Source organism: Phyllopteryx taeniolatus, chromosome 5 (genome assembly GCF_024500385.1).
Source record: "Phyllopteryx taeniolatus isolate TA_2022b chromosome 5, UOR_Ptae_1.2, whole genome shotgun sequence".
Classification (NCBI taxonomy): Eukaryota; Metazoa; Chordata; class Actinopteri; order Syngnathiformes; family Syngnathidae; genus Phyllopteryx; species Phyllopteryx taeniolatus.
The window spans coordinates 1,155,242-1,179,468 of NC_084506.1; the positions used below are offsets into that span (position 1 = coordinate 1,155,242).

The 24,227-nt window shown below is 43.5% G+C and overlaps 1 protein-coding gene across 3 annotated transcripts in view; it reads left to right on the forward strand.

Moving 5' to 3' along the window:
• Nucleotides 1–247: 247 nt before the first annotated feature.
• The window catches only part of ckap5 (cytoskeleton associated protein 5), a 112,638-nt gene continuing 88,658 nt past the window's right edge, over nt 248–24,227 (forward strand). For all 3 annotated transcript variants that reach the window (XM_061772615.1, XM_061772616.1, XM_061772617.1), the window contains exons 1-10: nt 248–359; nt 4,302–4,398; nt 10,531–10,724; nt 13,411–13,617; nt 13,864–14,035; nt 14,121–14,247; nt 16,725–16,825; nt 16,942–17,055; nt 21,850–21,954; nt 22,466–22,555. In XM_061772615.1, the coding sequence (XP_061628599.1) occupies nt 4,342–4,398; nt 10,531–10,724; nt 13,411–13,617; nt 13,864–14,035; nt 14,121–14,247; nt 16,725–16,825; nt 16,942–17,055; nt 21,850–21,954; nt 22,466–22,555 (1,167 nt within the window). In that variant the 5' untranslated portion in view covers nt 248–359; nt 4,302–4,341. The remainder of the gene's footprint in view (nt 360–4,301; nt 4,399–10,530; nt 10,725–13,410; nt 13,618–13,863; nt 14,036–14,120; nt 14,248–16,724; nt 16,826–16,941; nt 17,056–21,849; nt 21,955–22,465; nt 22,556–24,227) is intronic.

The window sequence follows — 24,227 nt, forward strand, 5'->3', positions numbered from 1 at the left end:
TTTCTCCGCCCGTGGAGCCGTTGCAGATTATTGAAACAAGTTGGATTTACCCAACGGTGACAAACCGGAAGTAGTGAATACATTGGCGCTAAATAATTCGAATTATTTTACAAAAAAACCCCACATTATATTCAAACATATTGTATAATCTCATAAACAAAGATACACTATATACAACAGAACTTAGTTCACCAGCAGACACAGGTACAGTGTATGGTTTTATTTTATACCGGATGTTGTATTTTCAGTCTTGGGTGTACGGATGACCGTTCTATAAGGCTTGATCGAGGTGATTGCATTTTCACCTACGCCTCACCACCGGACATCGAACATCGTATTGTCTCCAAGAGCCCTAAAAGGTATTTAATCAACAGAATTGCTGTCTCGTCTTGATGTATTCGCCCTACAAACATCGTGATGGGCTACCGTGTTTCAGTTAAGAGGCCGATGTGCATTGCGTTGTAGGCCTGTTTGTGTTGGCGCCGATGGTTAGCTGGCAGAACAGCTAAAGGCGGCTACCCTCCGCTATGAACAAAAAAAGCGTTTACCGTGGCAGCCGCCCGGTCGGCATATCAGTCAACGCCTGTTTACTATTTAACATGCATTGGTAATTAAATGAAACGCATAGAGCGCTTTCTTGGTCTCTGGAAAAGTCTTTAACCTGCACGAACGATGTAACGCGCTAGCTTGTCACTGTTGCTGTACAGCGCATGACGTTCACCCGCCTAACAAACCTCTTATCCTCACTAGGGTCGCCACCAAGTGTATGCTTCAAATTAATCATTTGATATTGCTCTGCTAAGTTCTTGTGTGATTTGCTGAGGTCTCACCTGATCAAAGTTAGTTTTGTGTGATTTCTTAAGCTTTTTTTTTTTTTTGGTTTTGTTTTGTTTTTTCCAATTTTTATCCGTCGACTACTGCGTTGTGCAGCTGGATGAACTCTAGAGGTTCCACAGTATTTGTATATTATTTTTGCATGATGGAGCTCAATCAATATACAATGGGAACCTAACACCCTGCCCTTAATGTGCATTTGTCAATCAAGTGCTAATGCTTTTTAAGTGCAAGGAGTAAATGCAAGCAAGAAAGAATGCATCTGAAGACATGGCAGTTTGAGTCCCATTGTGTAATCCTCATTTTGAGGCAAATATAACTGAAAAAGCAGTTAGTGCTAAAATTTGGCAACATTGCCATTTTCAATTATTATTTTTTTGGGTAGGGCAGGGAGCTAATGCAGTAATCAATCTTAATGTCAGTGATGAGTCTTTAGAGTGGTAACAAAACATGACTGTATTTTGAAATAATTTGATTATGATTTTGCCATCTCGCAAAGTTATGAACAAGTATGTATCCAGCACTGGTTCTCCAAATATTCTTAGAAAGGATAATTTTAATTCGACTTTACACCGATTTTATCCGATTGATCGGTATCTGCCGATATTTAGCATTTTATGCTGATCGGCTTTGTCATAATTTGCCAATCCGATCAATGACATAATTGATCGGCTCAGAAAGACATTTACTCCGTGTCGTCATCGTGCACAGTATGTTTGAATCCAAACGCTAGTTTATTTTGAGCCTCGTCGTGTGTCTTTTGAAGTAGTATTGGAAATATCTGACGGCCAATAAAGTTATTTAAAAAAAAAACGAAAAAAAACATGTCGGTGGTGTGGAACAGACAACACGTAATGCCCGGATCGGACTACAAGACAAATTTGCTCTTTCATGATTGCACTATGTCAGACTACTGCAATACAATCTTGTATTCCGATACCACCGCATCCTGTTTTTTTTTTTACGATCACTGGGCTTTATCTCGTCAACTCAAATGTGACTGGATACACTCGTTCACTTTGAACGCCCTTTTTACACCGATGTCCAGCGGTTGCAGTTCATTAATCCATTGCTCGAGTTGGTCTTCCAACCTGGGCCACCTCGCCGTGTTTCCTCATTTTCTTTTTCTTTTTTTTTTCCACACAAACTCACCTTCGTCTTCTTGACTTGGTGAAGCTCGTTTTCCTGCTTCCTCCACTCGTGAACCATGGCTTCGTTTATCTTGAATTCTCTCGCAGCTGCTCGATTCCAATGTTCCTCCGCGTAACTGATAGCTTGCAGTTTAAACTGTGCTTCGTAAGCGTGTCTCTTCGTAGGTGCAGTTTTCGACTGCGGTCAAGCCAGCCTCCACTCGTAAACGAGCAGTCAAGCTAGCTGCCCCTAATTTAGTTCATACTAGGCATTACGGAAATAGGTCGCCAACTCGCGGCGAAAGCCTCCTTCAAAACAACTACATTTTTTAATGAATCTCAAGATTCAAATTAACCTTGCTGGTTGCATTCCTTAACCGAAGAGCATTGACGTCCGTATTATTGGGAAGCTTTTATTTTCAAGGTGGCTTTTGCCGCGAGTTGGCGACTTATTACCGTAATGCCTAGTATGAACAAAATTAGAGGCGGCTGGCTTGATTGCTACTTTACGGGTGGAGGCTGGCTTGACCGGCGCCATATACCTACTGGGGGCGTGCCTTTAGCGTCCTCCTTCACGCGCACCCTTCCCCCTTTAGGTCCGCATGCTGTCCTTAGCCACGTCCGCTTTTCCTCTGTATAAGCAGCGCGTCGGCAGGAAATGCTCCGTCAGTCAGGCGGAGCGTTCATCAAACAACATTTATAGAGTTTGGAACTCTGTGCACACACATGGCGCGCCGCATTATAACGTGCCCCGTCCATTTTAGAGAAAATTTACGACTTTTAAGTGCGCCTTGTGGTCGTGAAAATACGGTAAAGGAAATTGACACTTTTATACGAAGTCCATGTTAGAGAGTCTCTCCGTGGAGGTCTGAATAGCCAGAATACAGGACCTTTAGGCTACAAACTATTATGAGGACATGTCTTGCATCGTCTACAGCTGTATTCACAGATGGTGAAAAGATTCCATATTTCAGGAGCAAAGTAAGCCTACTTCATATAAAATGGTGTGTCACCGTTGCAAGGTGAAGAATAGAGGTGTGGGCGCTGTGGGCAAACAAATCAAACCTGTTTTTATTTTATTTTCTGATAACAATAATTTGACAATATCCTAAAAAAATGGTGTAAATCTCTACTACTCCCTGCCAGGACATTTATTGATAGATGCAGCGTTTCAGAACAAAAGCTCTTGTTTATTTTGTAAAGTGCTTCATACATTTACTGCAAAATATTTAACAATGTATAACTTCAAGTTATGTCCAGGCTGAGTAAAGAATATGCCAAATCAGATTTGCGCAATAGTATATTAGTTAGCCTTTTGTAACAAAAAACAATTTAAGATGTCATCTAAATGTAAACCTAATAAAATATTTGAAACCAAATCCTCCAGTGAGTATATGATCAAAGCAGCACTGTCCATGGCTGCTTTTGAAAAGCAAGCGTGTACATCGAGTGGCATTCCTGTTGGCCGACTAAAGAAACTATACGTGCGTTCCATTGAGGTCCATAGCGACCACCTACTTGTTAAGCTGCTAAACATCTGCAAAGGTTGCTCGCAGTCGGCCCACTAGTTTGAGAGCAAGAGTGGCAGCCCCACTTTTGCTTGCCACGGAGTCACGACTGAGTCTTGACTGCTGATTTGCCATTGATTGTTGCGGACAAACTTCTTCCATCCATCCATTATCTGAGCCGCTTATCCTCACAAGGGTCGCGGGAGCGCTGGAGCCTATCCCAGCCATCATCGGGCAGCAGGCGGGGTACACCCTGAACTGGCTGCCAGCCAATCACAGGGCATGACAAACTTCTTGTTCACAGTAAAGTATTTTGCAAATATCATATCTGGAGCCACTGTCAATCTTAATATGAAACTATTATATGCCTTGGTCATGCTGTATCTCCTCAAAAAATGGTGCAACCAAATCATGTGCTGGTTGGTCGCACCAGTCCTACTAGTGCAAAAGTTAGTGTAGATCCCTGATTGTTATTAATGATAACGTAATTACATTTTCTAATGTTCTCAGTTAATGTTAATTCTGTTTGTACAAATCCCTTTACACACATATCTGGTGCTGCTCTGGTCACCACAGAGCCTCAAGTAGAAGGTCTGTGTAGCTACTGTACAAGGTGTAGTAATCATATTCAATCCTGTGTAAACTTCTTTAGATTGGGAATATAAGTAGTGTTTGCATAGAAAAAATTGCATTTTGTCTATCTAACGTATCATGATTTTTATTTTTGGGGGCGGAAACACCCCCTTGACATCAAAATGTCAATTTAGCTTTTGTTGGGTCACATTTTTGTATAGAATATAACTGTGCAAAATATTTTTTTCTTTTTCAGTTGAGAACCTTTGGGGAAGCCTGCCGCTGCAAGTGGCAAGATGGGGGACGATAGTGAGTGGATGAAGCTTCCCATCGACCAGAAATGCGAACATAAGGTACTTGTACTCTAATAATAATCCGGTCTCTTGATATTGTATTGTATACTATTCTCTCTACCTCAGGCCAGTTAATTAGAAAATCATGCTTAAAAGGGACTATTGAGTTTTTTTTTACCCCTGAGTACATCAAATATGTTGGAAGTGGTGAAAATGTGCAAAGAGTGAGAACAATTTAGAAATTGTTGCGATATAACTTTTAAAGTGCAACCAAACAGGCCAAAAAGGTGTCTTGTGAATTTGACACAGCACAGAAAAGTCTTGTTGTTAAGCGGAACAATGAATGAATGATTAAAAAAAAAAAGCACTGTATGTGACATCATGCTTCAAAACGGTCAAAAATTTAGACATTCTTTTAGCTTCCAGATGCTGTGGGCGTGTCGCTAAAAGCTCCCAAAATCTCTCTTCCCTCAAATTTTTCAGCTGTCAATCAAAGATGTGCCTCCTCTTATGGCTCTTCCTAAGTGGCAAAAGAAGAATTCACAGCGATTGCACACACAATCATGGGCCGCAGAAAGAAATTCTGGGGCTGCCACTCCTTTGTCTCCGTTGAAATTCAGCGGGCCGTTTATCGACAGCGAAAAGGGTTGTTAGCTGAGGAGGGAAGGGAAGTCATAGAAGCAGGGGGACTGTGGTACATGCACCCCCCCCTTCTCCTCTTCACCCCGTGACATTGCGCCGGACCTTCGGCTACATCTCCAACCGCTGGCAAGGGACCGCTGGGCGGCAGATTCCATCCGGTTTGCCGCTCCTTCGCAAAGCAACGCGGGTGGGGCCAGACCGCAGAGACAGTGTAGACCCGATGTCACAAACGCATTACATTACAGGGAAGATGTTTTTTTTTTTTTTGAGTTGTGGGCATAGTTTGATGGCCAATGGCATGTTATACTGTTAGTAATGGGTCAAGTTAATGAATGAGGAAGTGTCAATAATGCCAAATGTCCACAGCATGGAATAAGGGGGCTTGGTGTTTATATAGTGGTGAGATAGTGGTGCATGCTAGAAAGTATACACACTAGATCTCTGACATCAAGAGGCTGGTTTGTAGCTCTGCCCAAAAAAATCCGGTCAAAAGAGATGAAAAGTTTTAAGCTTACACTATATTGCCAAAAGTGTTCGCTCATCTCCCTTGACTTAGTTATGAATTTAATTACATTCTTAATCCATCCATATGTCCATTTTCCTCCGCTTATCCGAGGTCTGGTCGCTGGGGCAGCAGCCTCAGCAGGTATGTATCAAAGTGTATCCTTTAACTGCATTTGCAAACTACACTCTGGCAAGTAGAATCACATGCAATAACCTAGCTTGTTAGACAGTATGCTCACTATAGCTCCATTTAAGTCGATCTATAATGAATTTGATACAGACTGCACGTTAGTATTTGAAAACATTATTCTACAAGTGCTTATTTTTGGAAAAGACATCTCAATATTATTGGTACAATGTAATTTTATGTCAAAACAAATGGCAAGAAAAAAAAAATGACAAGCCACAAGATGCCCTTTTGTGTCTCACTCAGCTTCTATATATTACGTTGTCCCATTTATAAAAGAAGAAAACAAAGGGATTGGACTGAGTTTTGAGACAGTCATGTACAGTAGTCACATGACAATTAAGTGGTGATACAGAGTGAAGATGTCTACAATATCCCAGTGTAATAATGTAATGCAATGGAAATTTGCATTATCTGTCACTAATATATAATATATATTCCATCCATCCATTTTCCTCAGTTTAGCCGAGGTCTGGTCGTGGGGGCAGCAGCCTCAGCAGAGAAGCCCAGACTTTCCCTCTCCCCAGCCACTTCCTCCAGCTCTTCTGAGGGGATCCCAAGGCGTTCCCAGGCCAGCCGAGAGACATATTCTCTCCAGCATTTCTTGGGTCGTCCCTGGGGTCTCCTCCCGGTTGGACGTACCCGGAACACCTCACCAGGGAGGTGTCCAGGAGGCATCCTAATCAGATGCCCGAGCCACCTCATCTGGCTCCTCTCAATACGGAGGAGCAGCGGCTCTACTCTGTGCTCCTCCCGGATGGCCGAGCTTTTCACCCCATCTCTAAGGAGAGCCCTGACACCCTGCAGAGGAAACTCATTTCGGCCGCTTGTATCCGGGATCTTGTTCTTTCGGTCACAACCCACAGGTCATGACCATAGGTGAGGGTAGGAACGTAGATAGACTGGTAAATCGAGAGCTTTGCTTTTCGGCTTAGTTCCTCCTTCACCACAACTGATCGATACAAAGCCCGCATCACTGCAGATGCTGCACCGATCCGCCTATCGATTCCCTGTTACATTCTTCCTTGACTCATGAACAAGACTCCAAGATATTTGTACTCCTCCACTTGGGGCAGGATCTCATCCCCGACCCAGATAGGGCACTCCACCCTTTTCACGACCATGGTCTCAGATTCTGAGGTGCTGATTCTCATCCCAGCTGCTTCAGACTCTGCTGTGAACCGCTCCAGTGAGAGTTGGAGATCACTGCTTGATGAAGCCAACAGAACCACATCATCTGCAAAACCCAGAGATGCAATACTCAAGCCATCAAACCGGACCTCCTCTACGCCTCTGCTGCGCCTAGAAATTCTGTCCATAAAAGTTATGAACCGAATCGGTGACAAAGGGCAGCCTTGGCGGAGTCCAACCCTCACCATAAATGAGTCAGACTTACTGCCGGCAATGCAGACCAAACTCTGACGCTGGTCGTACAGGGACAGAACAGCCCGTGTCAGGGGTTCGGCACCCCATACTCCCGACGAACCCCCCACAGAATTCCCTGAGGGACATGGTCGAACGCCTTCTCCAAGTCCACAAAACACATGTAGACTGGTTGGGCGAACTCCCATGCACCCTCGAGGACCATGCCGAGGGTGTAGAGCTGTTCCACGGCCAGGATGAAAACCACACTGCTCCTCCTGAATCTGAGATTAGACTTCCCGATGGACCCTCCTCTCTAGCACCCCTGAATAGACTTTACCAGGAAGGCTGTGGAGTGTGATCCGCCTGTAGTTGGAACACACCCTCCAAAAAGGGGGACCACCACCCCAGTCTGCCAATCCAGAGGCACTGTCCCTGATGTCCACATGATGTTGCATAGGCGTGTCAACCAGGACAGCCCCATAACACCCAGAGCCTTTAGGAACTCCGGGCGAATCTCATCCACTCCTGGGGCCTTGCCACCGAGGAGCTTTTTAACCACCTCTGTGACCTCAACCCCGGAGATAGGAGAGCCCGCCTCAGAGACCCCAGCCTCTGCTTCCTCATGGGAAAGTGTTTCGGTGGAATTGAGGTCTTCGAAGTATTCTTCCCATCGACTCACAACATCCTGAGTCGAGGTCAGCAGTGCCCCATCCCCACTATGCACAGTGTTGATGATGCACTGCTTCCCCCTCCTGAGACGCTGGGTGGTGGACCAGAATTTCCTCAAAGCCGTTCGGAAATCGTTCTCCATGGCCTCACCGAACTCCTCCCACGTCCGGGTTTTTGCCTCAGCAACCACCAAAGGTGAATTGGTCCACCCGGTACCAATCAGCTGCCTCAGGAGTCCCACAGGCCAAAAAGGCCGATAGGACTTCTCCTTCAGCTTGACGGCATCCCTGTTGTTCCCTCACTGCCGGTGTCCACCAACGGGTTCGGGGATTGCCGCCACGACAGGCACCGTCTACCTTACGGCCACAGCTCCGGTCAGCAGCCTCAGCAGTGGAGGCACGGAACATGGTCCACTCTGACTCAATGTCCCCCGCCTCCCCCGAGAAGTGGGTGAGGTTCTGCCGGAGGTGGGTGTTGAAACTCCTTCTGACGGGGGATTCTGTAAGACTTTCCCTGCAGACCCTCACAATATGTTTTGGCCTCCTAGGTCAGATTGGTCCCAATCACTCCCCTCCAGGTCTCACTGTCATTGCCCACGTGAGCATTGAAGTTCCCCAGCAGAACGATGGAGTCCCCAGTGGGAGCGCTCTCCAGCACCCCCTCCCAGGACTCCAAAAAGGGGGGGTACTCTGACCTGTTTTTTCGTGCATAGGCACAAACAACAGTCAGGACCCGTCCCCCCCACTTGAAGGCGGAAGTAGGCTACCCTCTCGTCCACCAGGGTGAACCCCAATGTACAGGCGCTGAACCGGGCGGCAATAAGTATACCCACACCTGCTCAGCACCTCTCACCGTGGGCAACTCCAGAGTGGAAAACAGTTCAACCCCTTTCGAGAGGACTGGTACTAGAGCCCAAACTGTGTGTGGAGGTGAGCCCGACTATATCTAGTCGGAACTTCTTGACCTCGCACACCAGTTCAGGCTCCCTCCCTCCCTCCCAGAGAGGTGACGTTCCACGTCCCGAGAGCCAGCTTCTGTAGCCGGGGATCGGATCGCCAAGGTCCCTGCCTTCGGTCACCGCCCGCCTCACAATGCACCCAACCCATATGGGCCCTCCCACAGGTGGTGGGCCAATGGGTCGGGGGATCCACGTTACCCTTTCGGGCTGTGCCCAGCCGGGCCCTGTGGGTGCAGGCCCGGCCACCAGGCGCTCTCCTTCGACCCCCACCTCCAGGCCTGGCTCCAGAGCGGGGCCCCGGTAACCCATGTCCGGGCAAGGGAAAACTCAATCCAATTTTTCTTCTCATGGAGGTCTTTGGAGCTCTGCTTTTTCTGATCCCTCACCTAGGACCTGTTTGTCATGTGTGACCCTGCCAGAGGCATAAAGCCCCAGACAACTGGGTTTCTCAAATCATTGGGACACACAAACCCCTCCACTACGATAAGGTGACGCCTCAAGGAGGGAACATTCTTAATCCACAGGTTTTAATATGGCATTGGTTCACCCTGTGTAGTTATAACATCTTAAACTCTTCTGGGAAGGTTTAGGAGTGCGTTTATGGGAATTTGACAATTTTTACAGAAGCGCATTTGTGAGGTAACACACTGATGTTGGACGAGAAGGCCTGGCTCCGTGTTCGGTCTAATTGATCAAAAGGTGTTCCATAGGTTGAGGTATGGATGATGCAGGCAAGTCAGGTTTATCCATATCAAACTCTCTCATCTGTCTTTATAAACCTTGATTTGTGCACTGATGTACAGTCATCATGGAACAGGTAGGGGCCATCTCCAAACTGTTCCCTCAAAGTAGGAAATATTAGTCTCTGAACTCCAGTGAAAGGATTACCTCTTCCTGTTCCAACATTTCTGTGTACCAGTGCACAAAGCAAGATCCATAAAGACATGGTTGAGAAAATTTGGTGTGGATGAACTTTACTGGGCTGCAAAGAGTCCTGAACTCATAAAATATGCTCCTGGAAGAATGGGGGAAAAAGTCCTGTAAACTCACTCCTAAACCTTGTTGAAAGCCTTCCCACAAGTTGTTATAGCTGCAAAGGGTATACCGACATCACACTAACCCATATGGATTTAGAATTGGATAGCACTTAAAATCATGCGAGTCAAGGCAGTTGAGCAAATAATTTTGGCAGTATAGTGTATATCTCAATAATTCAGTACAATATTGTTTGGTCTTTGAATGTTTTCAGCACTTACCATCAAACAGATTTAATGTATTTTGGATATGAGTTTGGTTGCACTTTAGTGTCCCCACCCCCCAGTTTTTCTGTTTTCCTGGATTTTTGGGGCGAGGTTAACGAGCCCGCTGGTGCATACAGGCTGGGGGGGAATACTTTCTGGTGTGAGTTGGCCCTCCCCCACAATATAAGTACTTAGCGCAGTCATGTGGCTATGTCACAAATTTGAGTTACTTAGTAATAAAACTTTGGCCCAGTTAGCCATCTTGCTATGCCCTACAAGCCGAAAAAAATGTATCTTCTCTAAAATGTTATGCTACGCACAGCACACGGAGTGGGCTGATGGAGCGTTGGATAGCTCCACTGCAAATTGGTCTGGTACTAGCAGCTCGTAGCTATTGGACTCGCGGACGGGTGGACCGGCTTCGCGTCCCTCGAAATACTGCACAGCCTCGCTTCATACAGAGTGCGCGTTAATGGGAAGTTAACAGTTTATAACGTTTGCTAGTCCGTGAGCTATTGAGCTTGCTCGACCGCTGCAGGGTCATCCCAAATGTCAGCGCCTCTCTCTGTTGTTGTTGTGTGAGTCCCCACATATCAGACACTTAACCCTAACCCTCTGTTTTCCAGGTCTGGAAAGCCCGTTTGAATGGTTATGAAGAAGCTCTGCAATTGTTCCATAGGATAGATGATGAGAAGAGTCCAGAGTGGGGGAAGTACCTTGGACTGATTAAGAAATTTGTCACGGAGTCAAATACGGTTGCTCAGCTTAAAGGCCTCGAGGCAGCCTTGGCCTATGTTGAAAATGCCCATGTTGCTGTAAAGTAAGTCATGAAAACTTCAATTAATAATAATTAAAAAAAAATCATTAAATGAATTGACACACAATGCTGTTTAAAAAAAAATAACAAAACAATTGCACTGACTAAATTGATTCATATATCAACATTGAATATAAACGTACTAAATTGTCCCACAGTATATAAAGTCTCACATAATTTATACAAACAGAACTCATCATACCTCTTAATGTCCATGCTTTGCAAATGAAATGCCATAATTTTTCGCATATAATACACTCTCCAATACTCTCAAATCAATCCCAAAAATCAAGAAAACCCTTACCTACATATACAAATACAGACCAGTTTGCTTGGTAGGCAAACTGCAGGGAGGTCCACTGGTGGTGGTCCAGCACAAGGTGTTCAAAGGACTTCATCACCACAGATATCAGGGTGACAGGCCTGTAGTCATTCAGACCCAAGATTGCTAGTTTCTTGGGGACTGGGATGATGATGGACTCCTTTAAAGAGGATTGTATAGGAAAACAAACTTATCATTAAAAAAAGGTCCAATAATTGCAGTAGTAATTATTTATCCATGTTCTGTTTGGGACTATGATTTTAAATATGTAAATTGATTTATTTTGCTAGTAAATAATTTCCAATATAGCATGAATAATCATAAATGGTACTTTTATATAGTGGTTGTACACTTATGAAATCATTTTTACACGTATGTCAATCATTTGGATGTGGTAATGGTCAAAATGAAGTGGTTTCCCAGGGGAAGAGGGTTAGGACCACTTACCATAAGAACTGGCCCCTCTGAGTTGAACAAATGATCAAATAAAAGTAAAGCCTTTTGTTTTGTTTTTTTTAATTTTATTTAATTGACCTGGTCTGTCTGCCAACTGCTTGTTGCGGACAAACTTCTTGTTCACAGTAAAATATTGAGCAAATATATCTCTAGTCACTGTCAATCTTGATACGAAACTGGTATGCCATGGTCATGCTGTACCTCCTCAAAAAATGGTGCACCAGTGCTACTAGCGCAAAAGTTAGTGTATTAGTGTAGAGACCTGGTTTTATCTCCTAAATTCACATTGAGCAGCAAACTGTATTTTCTTGTCTAGAAATATTTTCAATTAGGCAATTTCAAACAAATAAAATTAAGTTTAATTTTATTTATATATATATTAAGAAAAAATACCAAGTTTAAACTTGGTATTTTTTTCTTAGCATTTCTTGTAAGTATAAAACATTTATTTAAAAAAAAAAAAAGCCTGTTTTGCAACTGCACTTGAGCAGCTAGCATTTTAGGATGTGACATAATACAGTAGGTTTGTGGCTGTGCGTTTAAGACTTTAGACCAGACTATCAATCCATCCATCCATTTTCTGTACGGCTTATCCTCACTAGTGGCGGGCATGCTGGAGCCTATCCCAGCTATCTTCGGGCGAGAGGCGGGGTACACCCTAAACTGGTCGCCAGCCAATCGCAGGACACAGAGAAACAAACAACAATTCGCAATCACATTCACACCTAAGGGTAATTTAGAGTTTTCAACCTCTCAGGCATGTTTTTGAGATGTGGGAGGAAATCGGAGCACCCGGAGAAAACCCACGCAGGCACGGGGAAAATATGTAAACGGCACACAGGCGGGGCCGGGATTTGAACCCCGGTCCTCAGAACTGTGAGGCAGATGTGCTAACCAGTCGTCCACCGTGCCGCCTAGACCAGACGAACTAAACTAAAATGATAATCAGGACACCTTTTTTAGGAAACTCAAATATTAACTTGCCACTTGCTATACCCCCAACCCCCTTCTCACCGACAGTACTTGACTCAAAATGTAGCCACTTGCAGATACAATGCTCGTACATTGGCTGTGTCTTAGACACACTTAAATCACTGAGCAAAACTGTCCCTTGACAAGCAACACCTGAATGAAGTCACGTGATAATCGGACACATACTCCTCGCCATTGTATAAACTGGCCACAAATTTGACGGTAGTCATAATTAATAGAAACCTTAACCTTCCGCAGGGCAGAAATTATGTTAGTGAATTGCATTAACGTCAAGCTCACTCATTTACGCACCGTTCATCTTAGCTCTTCCACCGCATTGTGTCTTGCTTGAGAGACGTCGCGTCACCGTTGTTCGCCTTTCTGTTCAGTCTGAAATGATCCCACACTTTCAAAATTTTGTCTTTTCTCACATTTGTCGTCTCTGACGTCATTGCCATCTTCTGCTTCTTTTGTGTTTAACGGCAGCTTACAGGCTACCGGGTAGTCGGCGTATATTTTGCGCTGCTTGAATAAAAAAAAGTACGCTCCGATTCTGCTTCTGCCACCATCGCTTGCGTTGATTCAGTAACTATGTTGTGCTAATCCGTCTGCTTCACAATTGAACTCTTTCCTGCCATTAACAACCAGCTACTCTGAATACCAATAATGTCAAACTGGGAGGGCTGGCAGTGAATGAGTTAAGCGGATCCCAGAGGCAGGAAAAAAATGTAGCTTTTTTTTTTTTTTTTTGTCCTCGAAACATTAGAGTACTCCTTGCAGCCTTTATAGTATAATCCGCTCTTTTGACATATTCTTGAAAACAATGCGCATTATACACAAGAAATTACGGGAATTTTAAACACAGAAAAAATACTTTGTCATGTCACATAAAAAATTCGCTGCATTGTTCTAATACCTGTTCATTTAAATTTTTCACAGGACAACAGGTGATGTTGTGTCGGGGGTGGTGACCAAAGTGTTCAACCAGCCAAAGGCTCGGGCTAAGGAGCTGGGCACAGACATCTGTCTGATGTACATCGAAATGGAAAAAGCCGAGGTGGTGCAGGATGAGCTTCTTAAGGGACTGGACAACAAGAACCCCAAAATAGTTATGGCCTGTATTGAGACTCTCAGGAAGGCTCTCAGGTCAGTGCTACTTTCCCCAATAGAGAAAACCACTGTAATGTAAATGCATTTATGAAATTCACTGGCAAAATTACTTTCATAATGGCCACTGCAAGACAAATTTGATTGAGATACTTGTGACTGTAAATTGAATAAACTTGGATCTACTCAGATTATGACTTCCACAGCAATTTATCACTTTGGAAAAAAAAATATTCTCATAACTGGCGTACATTGATCATTTTCATGTGGTCTTCTTTTTTTCAGTGAGTTTGGATCCAAGATCGTAACTTTGAAGCCAGTAGTGAAGATTCTACCCAAGCAGTTTGAGTCCAGAGAGAAGCCGGTGAGAGACGAGGCCAAGATGCTTGCTGTAGAAATCTATAAATGGATCAGAGATGCTCTGCGACCTTCACTGCAGAATATCAACTCTGTGCTGGTGGGACATGGAAACGTACATACAACCTGGAACTAGTTCATTAACAATTGCATTAAATGAAAGAGTGTCTGTGCTGCCTTTGCAGCTAAAGGAACTTGAAGAGGAGTGGATGAAGCTTCCTTCGACACCACCCAAGCAAAGCAGGTTCTTGCGCTCGCAGCAAGACCTGAAGGCAAAGTTTCAACAACAACAAGCACAAGGACAAGAGTCTGGTATTAAATCAAACAAACAAACAAAAAAAAATGAATGAATATTTGCTGAATTGTCCTGTACTTGAATTTTTATTTAACTGTAATTTAATTAATACAATATTACTATTAGTAGTTTTGTGAGAAATTTACTTAGTTTTTGCTATAGTCTAAAACAGTATTTGAAATTGTATTTAAAACAAACGAAAAAATAAATGAATACAAATACATTGCTGCCCTCTGCCGAGCAAAAGGCTGCCGCACACCAAGCGACAGCTTACAGCTAAATGCACAGAAGCTTTTCCTCAAGTTTCCTCAATAGATTTTTAATCGTGCTGCCGCGCCGACTCAAGCCAAATAAATAGAATATGAAGTGTAAAATATTGAAAAATCTTTTTGCATGAATACTTAACACATTCACTGCCATTGACGACTTTAGAAGTCAAAAATCCATGTTAACTGGGAAGGCTGGCAATGAATGAGTTGGCTATATTCATAAACTATAATATGGGTATGGATGAAAAAGGTTGTGTACCCAGCGCACGTTCAAATGAATGGTGTCAGCAAGACTAACACGCTTTTATTCTCACCAAAAGTCCTCTTTAGAAACCTGCTTCTTCCTTAACTGTTAATCTATGTTTTTATGGTTTAATAAATGTGATAATATGCCAAGTGTACAGTTTTCACCACAGTATCCAGTCAGAGCTGCGCAACCCAAAAATGACAAACTCGAGCTTCTTCATGCCCGTCATCTTCATTCTCATCTCCATTTTCATCCATCCATTCTCTGAGCCGTTTATCCTCACAAGAGTCGCGGGCGTGCTGGAGCCTGTCTCAGCTATCAACGGGCGGGTGGTGAGCTACACCCTGAACTGGTGGGCAGCCAATCGCATTGCTAGTTAATTCCTCTCTTTGCTCACACGCTGGCTCAAACTGAAAAAGCTGAACAGTGTTAATTGCTGCCACGGCTGCTACTGTAGCTAATGCTAAAAACACAGGCGAAACTTGGCATATCCCCTTTTGACATCACTACCCAGCGACACAAACAACAATGGCGATGTCTGTTTTGTAAAAAAATATAAACCTGGAAATTATTTTTGAAAGTTGTATCTTATTTTCATGTCAGTGGCGAGGTGTGCTGTAGGTGTGACAGAGGAGTTTATGGTGGAGGTGGGACTTGCTCAGGGATCAGCCCTAAACCCCTTCCTGTTTGCAGTGGTGATGGATAGGCTGACAGATGAGGTTAGACTGGAGTCCCCATAGACCATGATGTTCGCAGATGACATTGTGATCTGCAATGAAAGTAGGGAGCAGGTGAAGGCATGCACTGGAAAGGAGAGGAATGAAGATTAGCCGAAGTAAGACTGAATATATGTGCATGAATGAGAGGGGTGGAGGGGGAAGAGTGAGGCTACAGGGAGAAGATATAGCGAAGGTGGAGGACTTTAAATACTTGGTCAACAGTCTAGAGCAATGGTAAGTGTGGTCAGGAAGTGACGAAACAAGTCCAAGCAGGTTGTAATGGGTGGTGAAATGTCTCTGGTGTGTTATGTGATAGAAGAGTCTCTGCTAGGATGAAGGGCAAAGTTTCTAAGATAGTGGTGAGGCCAGCCATGATGTATAGATTAGAGACAGTGGCACTGAAAAGACAACAGGAAGCAGAGCTGGAGTTGGCAGAAATGAAGATGTTGAGGTTCTCTCTAGATGTGACCAGGTTGAATCAAATTAGAAATTAGCTCATCAGAGGGACGGCGAAGGTTAGATGTTTTGGAGACAAAGTTAAAGAGAGCAGACTTCGATGGTTTTGACACATCCAGAGGAGAGAGAGTGAGTATATTGATAGAAGGGTGATGAGGATGGAGCTGCCAGGCAAGGCAACTAGAGGAAGACTAAAGACAAGGTTGATGGATGTAGTGAGGAAGACATGAGGACAGTTGGTGTTAAAGAGGGGATGCAGGATATAGGTTTACATTGAAAAGGATGACGTGCTGTGGTGACCCCTAACGGGACAAGCCGAAAGGAAAAGTAGTATCTTATTGTCATGTTACTTACATCAAAAGAGATCATATAAACCATTCATTCATTCATCCGTTCCGCTTATCCACACTAGGCTCGCGGGCGTGCTGGAGCTGATCCCAGCTATCTCCTGGCGCGAGGCGGGGTACACCCTGAACTGGTCGCTAGCCAATCGAAGGGCACATATAAACAACCAACCATTCCCACTCACATTCATACCTACGGGCAATTCAGAGTCTTCAATTAACCTACCCTGCATGTTTTTGGGTTGTGGGAGGAAATCCGAGTACCCACGCAGGCACAGGGGAGAACATGCAAATTCCATACAGGCGGGGCCGGGATTTGAACCCCGGTCATCAGAATTGTGTAGCAGATGTGCTAACTAGTCGTCCACCGTGACGCCTCATATAAACCAAACGTCATTAAAATTGGAATTCTTTTTAAAATAGTCTGATGCGGTTTCCTCTTTTACCCACATTTTGCAGGAGAGGAAGAGGAGGAAACAGTGGCAGCAGTGGATCCTTATGAGCTCTTGGAAGCTGTGGATATTCTTACCAAGTTGCCCAAAGACTTTTATGATAAAATTGTGAGTGTAATAAGCTAAAGTGTGTGAAGTGATCATACACACAGCAAAATTATCAATTTTATCTAGTGAATTCTGTAACTACATTCAATTGTGAACCTTGTTTTCTATTTTTGCAGGAAGCTAAAAAGTGGCAGGAGAGGAAAGAAGCTCTGGAAGCTGTTGAATCTTTGTCAAAGAACCCAAAACTGGAGAGTGGGGACTATGGAGATCTTGTTAGAGCACTCAAGAAGGTACTTGGTCAAGCGGTTTGCGTTATTCATTGCGTCATTTGACCAATGTGTTCCTGGTGACCAATTGTGCAGTAAGCTGAGGGCTTGAGGGACCCTGGTGGATGCTAGTCACTTTCAGCTTTCAAATTTCTTTGCTTTTCTTTCTTTTGCTTTTTCACTGAAGAAACTGTGGCTAACATACAGTCCACTACAAAAGTATTGGAATGGCAAGATCACTTCCTTTGTTTTAGGTGTATACTGAAGACATTTGGGTTTCAGATCAAAAGATGAATATGAGACAAAATTTCAGATTTCCAGCTTTTATTTCATGGTACCGTAATTTCTCGTGTATAATGCGCACCCATGTATAATGCACACCCCCAAAGTTGACCAAGATTCTGGAAAACCCTTCAACCTATGTATAATGCATTTTTACAATCCATGATTTTGCGTCTACCATATGATCAAAACATGAAGTATTATCAGAATCAGAATCATCTTTATTTGCCAAGTATGTCCAAAACACACAAGGAATTTGTCTCCGGTAGTTGGATCCGCTCTAGTACAACAGACAGTCAATATACAGAACACTTTGGAGACATAAAGACATTGACAAAAAACAATTGTGCAAAAAGATGCAGAGTCCTCTAGCACTTAGAGCAGTTCTAATGACTAATATTGCAATAGTCCGGTGCAATGACCATTGTGCAAAGGGCGCTGAGACTTCAAGGAGTGTATGTGGTTTAAAGTGACGAGTAGTGCGATAATCTGGGACAATGTTGGTTGTGCAAATGTTACAGATGCTCCTCAATCAGTGTGCAAATGGAGCAGATGCTACTCTGGCATGAGTGGCCAGTATATGCAAATAGTGCAGCATGGCGAGACAACCACAGTGAGTGCACGAGTAATACATAATTGGCCCCACAGAAATGTAACAACGAACTCAAGTCAAAAAATTGCCAGCATGTTGTAATATAATTATAGGTTAGCTGTTTAAGAAGTTGATTGCAAGAGGGAAGAAGCTGTTGGAATGTCTACTAGTTCTAGTTTGCATTGATCTGTACCTACCTGAGGGAAGGAGCTGGAAGAGCCGGTGACCGGGGTGCGGAGGGTCCGAGAGGATTTTGCACGCCCTTGTCTTAGTTCTGGCAGCGTGCAAGTCCTCAATGGTGGGTAGGGGGGTACCGACAATCCTTTCAGCAGTTTTGATTGTCCGTTGCAGTCGGAGTTTGTCCTTTTTTGTAGCAGCACCAAACCAGACTGTGATGGAAGAACACAGGACTGATTCGATGACCGCTGTGTAGAACTGTCTCAGCAGCTCCGGTGGCAGGCCGTGCTTTCTCAGAAGCCGCAGGAAGTACATCCTCTGCTGGGCCTTTTTGAGGACGGAGTTGATGTTGGTCGCCCACTTCAGGTCCTGAGAGATTGTAATTCCCAGGAACTTGAAGGTCTCGACGGTTGACACAAGGCAGCTCGACAACGTGAGGGGCAGCTGTGGCGAAAGATGCCTCCTGAAGTCCACGATCATCTCTACAGTCTTGAGCGTGTTCAGCTCCAGGTTGTGTCGGCCGCACAACAGCTCCAGCCGCTCCGCTTCCTGTCGATATGCAGACTCGTCACCGTCCTTGATGAGGCCGATGACAGTGGTGTCATCTGCAAACTTCAAGAGTTTGACAGTCGGGTTCGCTGAGGTGCAGTCGTTCGTGTAGAGAGAGAAGAGCAGCGGAGAGAGGACACAACCTTGGGGCGCCCCAGTGCTGATGCTGCGTGTGGATGAGGTGGCCTCCCCCAGCCTGACCTGCTGTGTCCTGCCTGTCAGAAAGCTGTAAATCCACTGGCAGATGGCAGGTGAGACGCTGAGCTGGAGAAGCTTGGATGAAAGGAGTTCAGGGATGATGGTGTTGAACGCTGAGCTGAGGTCCACGAACAGGATCCTTGCGTAGGTCCCTGCACTGTCGAGGTGTTCTAGGATGAAGTGCAGTCCCATGTTGACTGCATCATCCGCAGACCTGTTCGCTTGGTAGGTAAACTGCAGGGGGTCCAGCAGGGGACCTGTGACACTCTTGAGGTGGTCCAGCCAGCACGAGACGTTCAAAGGACTTCATGACCACAGATGTCAAAGCGACAGGCCTGTAGTCATTCAGACCCGAGATTGCAGGTTTCTTGGCGACTGGAATGATGGTGGAGCGTTTGAAACAGGATGGAATTTCGCACATTTACAGAGATCTATTGAAGATCTGAGTGAAGACTGGAGCGAGCTGGTCCGCGCAGACTTTGAGGCAGGATGGGAACACATGATCCGGGCCTGCCGCTTTGTTAATCTTTTGTTGTTTGAAGATGCGTCTCACATCCTTATCTGTATTTTGTTAGTTTTTTCAAAACATTATTCTGGTTAAGCACTTTATTTGAACACATAATACTTTATTTTTATTTATTTGCTCTTACTTTGAAATTCACAGCCCTACTTTTATTTAGTAAATGAGAAAACACACAGTTATGCTCATATGTTTGATTACACAGGCAGAATTTTTAAGATGTGTACAATTCTTTTAAGAAAACATGAAGGACCAGGCGAAACACACCATTTTATTTTAATGGGATTCAAATTAAACTGTCAAGCATTTCAGAAAAGTATTATCATTAAACAAAACATAACCATAAAAAATTAATGATGGTTGTTATTCAGTCATCAGTCGTGTTTAAAAAAACATTTCACAAATTCTGCCTGGGTATGTAAACTTATGAGCACAATTGTACGTATATGCAGTCACATGTACCCCTGTCATATTGGAATGAAAGTGTAGTCTGCACCTTTTTCATAACCTCTAGGTGGCATACTAGAATGAAAGTGTTCAACTTTTTCATAACCTCTAGGGGATGGTGGCACATTGCAATGAAAGTGTACGGCTTTTTCATAACCTCTAGATGGCGGCATACATTTATTAAATGTGAAAGTCTTTTTTTCGTTTTCTCCTATACCCATGTATAATGCGCACTATTGACTTGACAATTTGTGGGGGTAAAAAATTCGCATTATACACGAGAAATTACGGTATTTACATCTAGATGTGTTAAATAACTCAGGGAAGATCACCTTTTTGTTTGAAGCTCCTCACTTTGAAGTGAGCAAAAGTATTGGAACAGACATTATTAAATGAACTTGGTGAAAAACAGTTGATACTTGCAATAACTGTATCAAACCTGCGACCCATTGACTTCACCAGACTGTTGCATTCTTCATTTGAAATGCTTTTCTTGGCCCTTACTGCATCCTCTTTCAGTTCTTCATTTCTGGGGGTTTCTCCATTCAATCTCCTCTTCAGGAGGTAAAATACATGCTCTATTGGGTTAAGGTCCGGTGATTGACTTGGCTAGTCTCAGACCTTCCAATTTTCCCCCCGGATGAAGTCCTTTGTTGTGTTGGCGGTGTGTTTTGGGTCATTGTCTTGTTGCATGATGAAGCTTCTCCCGATTTATTTTGGATGTATTTTTATGTAAATTTCCAGACAAAATGGTTTTGTAGACTTGAGAATTCATTCTGGTCCTACCGTCATGAGTTTACATCATCAATAAAGACGAGTGAGCCCTTTCCAGAAGCAGCAATGCAAGCCCAAGCCGTGACATTACCCCCACCATGCTTCACAGATGAGCTTGTGTGTTTTAGATCATAAACAGACCCTCTTTTTCCATACTTTGGCCCTTCCATCTCTCTGGTAGAGATTAATCTTGGTCTCATCAGTCCATAAAACTTTGTTCCAAAACTTTTGTGACTCATCTATGTACTACTTTGGAAAATCCAATGTGGCCTTCCGATTCTTTTTGCTGATGAGCGGTTTTCATCTTGTGGTATGGCCTGTATAGAAAGACTATTGAAGTCTTGTTCGAGCAGTGGATTATGATACCTTCACCCCTGCCCTATGGCGGTTGGCAGTGATGTCGCTGACTGTTGTCTTTGGGTGTTTCTTCACAGTTCTCATAATGTTTCTGTTATCAACCGCTATTGATATCCTTGGCCGACGTGTTCGATGTCTGTTGCTCAGTACACTCGTAGTTTCATTCTTTTTTTCAGGACATTCCAAATTGTTGTATTGGCTTTGCCCAATGTTTCTGCAATAGCTCTGATCGATTTTCCCTCTTCTCTCAGCTTCAAAATGGTTTGCTTTTCTCCCGTAGACAGCTCTCTGGTCTTCCTGTTTGCTGAACAGCAAATGGCGTTTTCACAGGTGAAACCAAAAGCCAAAAACAAGCTCTATCTAGTGTTTAAGCAATCAATCTAAAAGGCAAGAAACACCCATCAGCTACATTCAAATAATTTTGCTCACTTGAAAAGTGGGTGGGTTCAGACAAAAGGTGCTCTGTACTGAGTTATTACATTTAAATGTAAATACCATGAAATAAAAGATGGAATTCTGAACTTTCTTTCATTCCTATTTTGATCTGAAACCCAATTGTCTTCAGTATACAACAAAAACAAAGGAATTGACCTTGCCATTCCAATGCTTTTGGAGGGGACTGTAAATCACAGATGCATAATAAAAATTAGGCCAGACCAAAAAACAAAACCTTGCCTTTTGTTAAGGGAAAAATATGTGATTCATTCTGATTATTCTTAATCTCGGGCAATTATAGTCATAGATATTATCCCTTGTCATGAAACTAAATGCATTACTAAAGAACTGGCGTATTAATGTGTGGTTACTCATGAAAAATTAATAAGCAGGAACAAGTGTCTTGTTCAGTTTCTGCCTCGCTGGTAATATTGTGATGCTGGAGGATTTAGGATGACAACACAGTACTTTCTGACATGTGTCTTAGGTTGTGGGGAAAGATGCCAATGTCATGCTGGTTTCAATGGCAGCTAAATGTCTGGCCGGACTGGCCTCCGGTCTCAGGAAGAAGTTTGGAACATATGCAGGACAGGTAAGTTGTAAGAATATTCTAATTTTAAACTAACTTTTTGGCGAACCTACTTCAACCCACACAATTATATACCTACAATTGTTGACATTCAAAGACCACAGTGGATTTCATTCATTTAAAAAAAAAAATATATATTATTTTTTACACATAATCATTTTCTAGTTTATTTTGCATTTCTTTGGAGTGTCACTGTACTGCCATATTTATTTTCTTATTGTTGTATTTAAAATGTGAAACTAGAGACAGACATACCATTCTAGTAATAGACTTTAGGTTTGGAACAAAAGTTATTTTTAAGGCAACTATCCAAATAAATGGGAACTTCACCAAAAATGATGTATGAATAATTAAATATTACACATTAATGTTTTTAGTCGAGACTGAATTACGTTGCATTTGCCATGGTGGGCTCTGCAATGCAATTGGAGAATAAACCAGCAAGAATCTGGTGTATATTATTCAAAAGGTTTATCGTCCATAAATAAGAGGCGCATTATCCCTCACTCCCCAGGTTGTTCCAACTATTCTGGAAAAGTTCAAAGAGAAGAAGCCTCAGGTTGTCCAAGCCCTGCAAGAGGCCATCGATGCCATTTTTCTTACAGTAAGTATTCTCAGCATATAATTGATTAAATGTCTCATTTAATCACCAGAGGAAAAATAAGTATAAAAAGTAAAGGTAAAAAAAAAAAAAGCCATGCACAGTAGAAGTCATAAAAACAGGCAGACTTGTTATTCTGTCTTTTGTGACCTGTATTGAATTTCTCTGGCAGTCTGGTTTACTATGTGAAGGAGAATGTTTTATGAGTGATACACACAATGAGCTACGCTGAAGTGCTTATGAACATAAAAAAAACAATCTTCTGAAATATTTGTCTACCTACTTCAAACGGAAGCATTTCCTCACTGTATTTTACATATGCAGTACTATTTATGTAAGTGCTGACCAATTTAACTCATTTGCTGGAGGTGGGGCTAAAAGGGGAGCGCCTGGTGGTCGGGCCTACACCGATGGGGCCCGGCTGGCCACAGGCCAAAGAGGCAACGTGGGTCCCCCTTCCCATGGGCTCACCACCTTTGGGAGGGGCCAAGGGGGTCTGGTGCGCAGTGAGCTGGGTGGCGGTTGAAGCCAGACACCTCAGCGGTCTGATCCACGGCTACAGAAGCTAGCTCTAGGGACGTACTGTCGAATGTCACCTCTCTGCCCTCCCTCTTATCCTCACTGAGGACTCCCTTGTTCTGCTGGGAGACTTCAATGCTCACAAGGGCAATGACGGTGAGACCTGGAGGGGCATGATTGGGACGAACGCATTTAATTTGTGGATTTTTGTTCATCTTCTAGTAAGTTAATAAATTTTTTGAAATGGTATTTTTTGTTTTTATTTCACAATACAATAATCTTTTTTATCTCATACTCGACAAATACCCCAAATGGGTAAAAAGCTAATACTGAAAGTAATAAAACAAAGTGTTTAAAAAAATAAATAATAATAATAATCAAAACTAACAAACCTGCTCTAAAAACTAATTAAAAGTAACTGAATTTGAAAAAGAAAAGTCAAAATGAAATAAAAACTAACTATAATGGAAAATCCAAAACTGTTCTAACCCTGAGGATCACACTCCTCAGCCTCCCTGGTAAGGTCTATTAAGGGATTCTGGAGAGGAGGGTCCATCGGGAAGTTAAATGTTAGATTCAGGAGGATCACTGTGGTTTTCGTCCTGGCCATGGAACAGTGGAACAGCTCTTCACCCTCGGCAGGGTCCTTGAGGGTGCATGGGATTTCGTCCAACCAGTCTACATGTGCTTTGTGGACTTGGAGAAGGCGTTTGATCGTGTACCTCGGGGAGTCCTGTGGGGGGTGCTCCGGTAGCCTATGCTCCCGGACCCCTTGGTAATAAGGGCTGTTTGGCCCCTGTATGACAGGTGTCAGCGCTTGGTCTGCATTGCCGGCAGTAAGTAAGGATTAATTTCCAGTAAGAGCTTGACTCTGCCAAGGCAGCCCTTTGTCACTGATTCTGTTCATTAGCTATATGGACAGAATTTCTAGGCTGTTGAGTGGGTCCGGTTTGGTGACATCACTATTACGTCCCTGCGTTTTGCAGCTGATGTGGTTCTAATGGCTTCATTAAGACATGATCTTCAACTCTCACTGGTGTGGTTTGCAGTCGAATGTGTAGCGGCTGGTATGAAAATCAGCACCTCCAAATATGAGGCCATGGTACTCTGTCAGAAAAGGGTGGAGTGCTCTCTCCGGGTCTGGGGAAGAGATCCT